Source organism: Anticarsia gemmatalis, chromosome 12, assembly GCF_050436995.1.
Source record: "Anticarsia gemmatalis isolate Benzon Research Colony breed Stoneville strain chromosome 12, ilAntGemm2 primary, whole genome shotgun sequence".
In the NCBI taxonomy this organism is placed as follows: domain Eukaryota; kingdom Metazoa; phylum Arthropoda; class Insecta; order Lepidoptera; family Erebidae; genus Anticarsia; species Anticarsia gemmatalis.
The window spans coordinates 9,665,468-9,673,236 of NC_134756.1; the positions used below are offsets into that span (position 1 = coordinate 9,665,468).

At 35.8% G+C, this 7,769-nt stretch overlaps 1 protein-coding gene across 1 annotated transcript; it reads left to right on the top strand.

Annotated features, from left to right (window-relative positions):
* The first annotated feature begins 129 nt into the window (after positions 1 to 129).
* On the top strand, positions 130 to 7,548 carry Sou (required for meiotic nuclear division 5 protein souji). The gene is made up of 8 exons (XM_076120888.1): positions 130 to 471; positions 1,351 to 1,443; positions 1,790 to 1,950; positions 3,135 to 3,341; positions 3,636 to 3,813; positions 4,025 to 4,209; positions 4,508 to 4,659; positions 6,647 to 7,548. Exons 1-8 carry the CDS (start codon positions 336 to 338, stop codon positions 6,711 to 6,713), a joined length of 1,179 nt encoding a protein of 392 aa, XP_075977003.1. The 5' UTR covers positions 130 to 335; the 3' UTR covers positions 6,714 to 7,548.
* The last annotated feature ends 221 nt before the right edge of the window (positions 7,549 to 7,769 follow it).

The window sequence follows — 7,769 nt, forward strand, 5'->3', positions numbered from 1 at the left end:
AAAGATTTCATAATAATTAATTAAACATTTTGAGTGTATAATCTAATAACTGTAATTTTAGTCGACTGTATATAACTTCAACAAATCATACTTGTCTACCTCTATAGATATGAACCATCAACAATTTGATAGTGACATTTCTTTTTTTGGGCTATCTGTACAAATTTTAGAAATTGAGCAGATGTAAAATGTCTGTTTTTCTGTATTTGCTTTGAAAATATTTACGTGTCATTGTAGAAACATAGAAAGATCTGTTTAATTGTTATTATACCGTTGTTACGGACGGCACAGGTTAATTTTAGTGATAAGATATTCTGTATTGTGATAACACAACGATGGATTCGTGCGTCGGGGTTGAACAAGATTTAGACAAAGCTATATTGAAATTTAACAATATAAATGATCACACAAATAGAGCTCTTGAAGATATAATTAGCCAAGTTGAAGATCTGAGGAAAGAATTGAGTAAACGTAAGTGCTTTGTGTTGCTTTTGTTGTCTGTGTTATGTTATGTTTATGACCATGACAAAGTGATTTTCACATATTTATTTGTGCCAAATAATACGTTTTCTACTGTAGATTAATACTTATGCAAATGTCATGTACTAATAACCGTTATTAGCCTTTTAATTGAAAGGCTATAACTAATAAATTGAATACAATGTAATACTCCTTTCACCTCATCATGAAAACGTCTGTTGTCACAATTAAAACAGTAAATGAATAACATTCCTCAGTGTATTGCACCAGGCCTTATCTAGCTCTAACAATTATGCAGTAAACAAGTTATATCTTTGTGTTATCATTATTTCAAAACAATGTGCTAGTTGTCTGATTGTAAAAAGGCCACTCTCATACTTAGGTACTTGTTTTAAATTACTATTTAGGGATAGTGGTAATCAATTAACTTTATTCTGATATTAAAATTGTATAGAAATATTTTATTAAACTTTACTTATTTAAAAAAAGTGATAATAGAAAACAAAAAAAATGTAACATGTGCATGATTTGTTTTCAAACATTTTTTTTCAAGAATATTTGCAATATAAATCTGTTATCAATATTAACTGACAATCAAGAGTTCATAATTTAAACTAAAACAGTTCTTCTACAATGGGACTTTATTGACCTTATATGTAGAAGGCCTTTTATCTACCTACCTTTTTTTCGAGTGCCTACATACTACCTAGGTACAACTAAAACCCATATTCACATAAACCAAAAAGATACAAGTTTAGTAAAATCTCCTATCACCTTTGTTACATTGCTTTATTATATCATCATATCATAATACTGTAGATTAAGAACTTTTTCTGTAAAACTAATCAAATCAATATTTATTTATTCCAGAGCCATCTAACACTCCTCTAACAAGCACACAAGCCATGGCAGTGACTGATCTGGCTGGATCAGTTAAACAAAATGTTGTACAAATGTCTACTGGTATGTATGAAATACCTTGTTTATGATAAAAAGAAAAAATAAATAGTAATCTGGTTGAACATACATGTTTTCTTTCAGACAATGTGTGTGTTAAAAATATATGTACAAAATCATAGTATAATATAGGTATTATACAAGAAACACATGGCTTAATTTACTATATTTATGTTTTAAAAGAAAAGTTTTAGCTTGGTTTTAATATAATCTTTGCTGGATGTCCAATTGCAATAATTAAATTGTAAAGAAGACACAAGTCTGGCAAACATATCTATTTCATAACCAATATTGCCTAGCACGATCTGCAGAAAAAAGCAAACTTCATTAATATACTGTTTTATTTTGACAGACCACAGAGAACTACACGCAACAGTATCAAGAGTGGGCAAGTCAATTGACAGACATTTTATAGCTGACTATGCATCAGTGGCACCTAAAGCTGAGACATTCTGCAATGATACCAATAGACCTATCATGGAACAAGCTATAGCACAACATTTGTATAGACAGGTAAGGCAGGAAGCTGTTTGTTTGTTTTAATGAGAGAACACTAGAGGTAAAATGTAGGTCTTGGAATAATCAACATAGTGGCATAACAGAAACAATTTGTAAATTTTGTTAAATACATATTTGAAATTATCTGGTGATGCAAATATATTTTAAAATAGATTTTCGGAAGCAGAAATATTACATTTGAACATAATGTAATGGTACCAAACTAAAAAAAAATTGTTAACATAGACAATATAGATGCGATATTTTTTTATGATAAAAAGCATTCATGATGTCCTAGATTTTTGTTTTCCGTAAAAATATTAACTAGAAAATAAAAGCTATATAATAATTACGAATCATGAACAAAGCAGACCTGACCATCTATATGGATATTAAAATACTTTATTTTTTATATTCTGACCAACTGTACTAGTTACTATAATGAAAGTGTCCTTTTAAATTTAGCCATTAATGAATACCTACCTACAAGTCCATCAAGTACGACATTGTACCTTGCAGCTTATTACAGGTTTTCCTTATACAGTTAAGTGGCATTGCATGTGTATAACTATGTACTATAGTATTATATACACATCAATTACTGTCCAGTCATGACTGGTTATGATACAAGACTTTCCAATTCAGTCAGGTTATTGTTCAATGTAGGGATAATTATTGTGAGAATTCTGAATTTCTTACAATTGATTGATGATTTTTAATGAGTGCTACAATGTTAAGTTTGGATTGTTGAGCTATATTTAGGACAAACAGTTATACATGTCATGCTTGAATCTTTGAAAATATTTTGTTTCTCATTCGAATATCATATAGAGGACTAGTTGACCCGGCAAACGTTGCTTTGCCATATAAAAAAAATTGTGTCACTTAGGTGTATGAAAAATAGATGTTGGCCGATTCTCAGACCAGTCAATATGCTCACAAAATTTCATGAGAATCGGTCAAGCCGTTTCGGAGGAGTATGGCAACGAAAACTGACGCGAGAATTTTATATATTAGATTAGAATCAGATTTCATATTCCACATATTTTTTGACGTTTATATTGGCACTTAGTTAGGGAGAATAGAGAGTTAGAGAGGTTTTAATTTTGTTATTGACGAGATTTATAATTATTATCTCTTATTTTTCGTCTTATTATTGCTTTTATTATAGTTATTAGACTTCAATACATTGTGCGCAGGGTCTTGAAGACGTAGGCGACACATTCGTGGCTGAAGCGAAGATCACGGGCGTGGAGCGTACGTGCACGTTCGCGTTACTCCAACGTTTCGCCGTAGCGCTGGCTGAAGGCGAGCCCGCTCCCGCGTTGCACTGGGCCGAGAGACGTGCGCATGAACTGCATAACTCACCACTGCCGTTTACTTTACATAGGATGCAGGCGCTCAAGGTATGTTATAGTTCCTAATTTTACATTTTATTTAAATACCTCATTATCAATATAATATATTATTATGATCTGTTTCGTCTGTGTATTGTTTAAATTGTGTTTATGATTTTGTCGGTAACATGGTTTTGAGTTTTTGTTTGTTTCATGATTGGTAGCCGGCTTTGATTTTATGGTTTTGTGCATTACCACTTAAAGCCTTATAGTTTAAAAGATATTCAAAATTATTATTATGTGATTTTGGTGATAGCATTTTTGGAGCTTGTAATAACAGTTAGGTATCGCGTTGTCTCGCAGCTGGCCCGCGAGCAGGGCGTGTGCGCGGCCATCGAGTACGCGCGGCGCCAGTTCCCGGCGCACGCCGCCCGCCACGAGCGCCAGCTGCAGGCCGCCGTGTGCGCGCTGGCGTGGTGCACGCCGGGGGCGGGGCCCGCGCCCGCTATCTACCAGCACCTGCTTGACCCCAAGGCGCTCGGTGAGTCACCACTCACCGACTAAGCTTTTCATAAGGGCTATCCACAAACTTATAAATTGAAATGCGCTCAACTTTAATGCGAAACATATTGAAGTCGAGCGATGTTACGACGTAATGTAACGTGTTACACAGTTAGCGTTCGTGCAGTTAGTACAAGGAAATATGGCATTCTTTTGTGGGCATCTGTTATTATGTCGCGCGTGTGGTGCAGGCGCGGAGGCGGCGGAGCTGTTCATCAAGGAGGCGTGCGGGCTGCTGCGCCTGGCGCCGCTGTCGCCGCTGGCGGGCGCCGTGCTGGCGGGCGCGCGCGTGCTGCCGGCGCTGCACGACATCCGCGCCAAGATGTCGCACCCGCACGTCATCGCCGCCTGGTCCGACGACGAGCTGCCCTTCGAGGTACCCGCCTATACCTTCTTTTTATAATCCTTATATCTCTTCTGAATGTTACCGCGGTATTACGTTGACGATGGGAGCGCAGTTTTAATAGATCTTTTATAAATTTTGTTTTTTTTTTTAATATTTATTGATGCTATACTTATCAGCCTCTGACATTTTTGACCACTAACTGACTAAAAAGACTACGTCCGTTCACTGCTACTACGTTCTACTTATTTTAGGGCTTCTAACAAGTTTGTCTGTATATTATTTGTTTCACTTTTTCATTAATTTCACCATCTTTTGTGTTTGTTATTAGGTTGACCTCGGCGAGGACGGCGGCGGCTACCACTCGGTGTTCGCGTGCCCCATCCTGCGGCAGCAGGCGTCGGAACAGAACCCGCCCATGAGACTGCTCTGCGGACACGTCATCTCCAGGGACGCGCTCAACAAACTCGCTATAAGTGCCAAGTGAGGATAAATTATAGTTTATGTCTAGCCGTATTAGTCCATTGAAATGTTACAATTTGAGGGCCGAATATTGCATTTATTAGAGGACGCAATTTTATTTTTGGAACATGTAGGGGGGGTCAATAGAAGCTTAACTTGAAGTTTGTGGGGTTGCCACTCTTGTCCCCCGGCCGCCATCTTGGAAAAGGGGGTGGAACCACCTTATTCGCTATATCTCAGAAACTATGCGTCTTGCAATAAAACTGTAAAAGCATAATTTGTTGCAAATTATTTTTCCTACAAATATGTCTCATAACTTTTTGCCCTAAATTAACAATTAAAGAAGTTATAAGCAAATATGTGTGATTTTTTTTTACAAAAATTTTCTTTCCGTGACCGGTCTACTTCGTAGCGCTGTTACTGAGTTTCTAATTAATGAAGTTGAAAAAAATTATAGGGATAAATTTTCCTCGAAAAATACTCTACAAGATTGGTCTGAGGTAATTTTTTGTATTTATACATAGCAGCTTAGCCTTTTTTCCAAACTATGTTGGAGTCGGCTTCCAATCTCACCAGATGCAGCTGAATACCAGTGTTTTACATGTTTTACTGCCTATCTGACCTCCACAACCCAGTTACCTAGGATATAAAACGATACCCTTCGTTAAGACTGGTTGTCAGACTTTCAAGCTTCTGACTACTGTTAATGACTGTCAAAGATCTTCGAAAATGACAGCCAGGACCCACAATTTAACGTGCCTTCCGAAACATAGAGGAACTCGATATGTGTAAGATGGTCACCCATCCACAGAAGAACCTCGGCAAGCGTGGCTTAACCTCAGAGATCGATCCGCGCGGCTGTCGTTAAAAAAAGTTATAGACTAATAAAGAAAATTGTTATAAAAAAAATTGCACTTTTTTGCTTATAACTTCTTTCATTGTTAATTTAGAGCAAAAAGTTATGAAATATATTTGTAGGAAAAATAATTTGCTACAAATTATGCTTTTACAGTTTTATTGCAAGACGCATAGTTTCTGAGATATAGCGAATAAAGTGGTTCCACCCCCTTTTCCAAGATGGCGGCCGAGGGACAAGAGTGGCAACCCCACAAACTTCAAGTTAAGCTTCTATTGACCCCCCCTACATGTTCCAAAAATAAAATTGCGTCCTCTAACAAATGTAAAATTCATGTAACATTTCAATGGACTATATGATGCCCAAATTAATGTACTTCAATATTAGCTCAATATGTAGATTCGTCGATCCCAAGCTTTTGTATATTTCTTCATTTATTTGTTTCAATAATTTTATTCTATTTTTACAATGAAAGTGACACATTCGCAATTATTAGGCATGAACTGCTTTCCTGTCTAAATTAATCAAATTCTCTGAGTTGTACATTTGACAACATTTATATTGGCGTTGTTAACCCCTTTGCGCACTAGCGGTTAGACGGCAAAACTCTACAATTTATTATGCAACCGTCTGTGATTGTACGCACGTAACCCCCATTAATTATTTCCCAATCAATATTAAACTGCAATCGTGCGTCTAGCAGCTCCCACGACTGACCGCTAGTGCGTTACAGTCAGAATCGCCACTGAACAAAAAAAAATATTAGCATATACTGTCCAACACAGTTTAACTGGGTCAACAGTTGGTTTTGCAGACTTGGTTAAATATTCATGATCCGATAACCTTGAACTTAACCTCTTCTCCCCGATTTGTATGTTGAGTATTAATAACGTGTCACTTTTTTATTTTTAATGTCTGTCCAAGTTTTGTAACAGCTATTCAAATTCGACGTGAAATTATTTTTGTTTTAGAATGCCGTTTATTTTGATATAAGTACGTAAGGAATATAATATGCATAACATTTTATCACGCCTGTTATAACTAAAGGTATTGCAGGCAGAGGTTTATGAAATAACACCTACGTTTTGCCATTTATTTGTCCCAACCGTATTTACCGTGAATTTATTTTGATATTGTTTTCGTTTGTTTCAGATTGAAATGCCCATACTGCCCAATGGAACAGTCGCCAGCGGAAGCGAGACAGATATATTTCTCGTGAACAGTAGGGTCACGCTTCACAAACGTTATTTATATCGTCAAGTAACGGGTGGAAGCTTACGGTATACTACTTGCCACAGATAATAGTGACAAAGGACTGAAAAAAATAATAATTCAATAATAAATACATTTTGACAAAGTATCGCTATTTTTGCAGTAATTTAAATTTTCAAAATAATGGACTGTATCGGGTTTTAAGTGTGACCAGTGGCTAAAAAATGTTGCTAGGTGCAATATAAAAGTATGAAAAAAAAGTCACGGTTGGAAAGGCATCTGTTTTTTGATCTAGATATTTTTATAAGTCTGTTGAATGAGTGTATGATTGATTTTATTGAATAGTTGTGCAATAATAAGGTTCAGTTTCAGAGTTTAAAGTAACCCAACTGAAGGGAAATTATGCCTGCAATTTGTTTGGAGAGAATACATCATCGAAATGTCACTATTTAAATGTGAAACTGACACTAAATACAAATTAGGAGACGTTAACATAAAAGTAATACGTTTTGTAGAATTGTGTACTAACGAAGATTAGAATCAACTGATTTGTAGTGAAACAGGGGGAAGAATTTCGCGTCATATATACCTTTCAAAAGTTTAGTCATCCTAGAAAAGGTATTGACGTGTTTTCAACAACATCTAGTCTCCTTTGAAAAGTGGGTTAGAGATGTCCCTACAAGTTGTTGAGTATGGGATTATAATAGATGTTATATAAGGTAGACTACATTATATTGTAATTTTAAGACAAATATTATAATTGTATGTTTACGTACGGACGACGTACTGTTGTAGAGCCACGCTTTTGTTCTTTTTTATAATAAAATGGATTCAGTATTTAAGGATTTTTGTTTTAGTTAAACCTGTATTTTTATTTAATACTAGAGTGTTATCTTCTAGCTAATAACCAACTGTAACAACAATAATATTAATAGTAATGTTACACATAAGCGAGTTAAGATGACAAGCGTTTACAGGTACACGCAATCATATATATAGCGTAGCGCAGCACGCCTGTACATTGACCCGCACTGTAGATCACAGTTTATCATGCTGTCTAATC

Excerpts from the sequence above, each read along its gene's own strand:
- Sou (XM_076120888.1), top strand. The coding sequence starts at position 336 with ATGGATTCGTGCGTCGGGGTTGAACAAGATTTAGACAAAGCTATATTG. Across the intron at positions 3,342-3,635 it reads ATAGGATGCAGGCGCTCAAG|CTGGCCCGCGAGCAGGGCGT; the intron begins GTATGTTATAGT and ends GTTGTCTCGCAG. Across the intron at positions 3,814-4,024 it reads GCTTGACCCCAAGGCGCTCG|GCGCGGAGGCGGCGGAGCTG; the intron begins GTGAGTCACCAC and ends CGTGTGGTGCAG.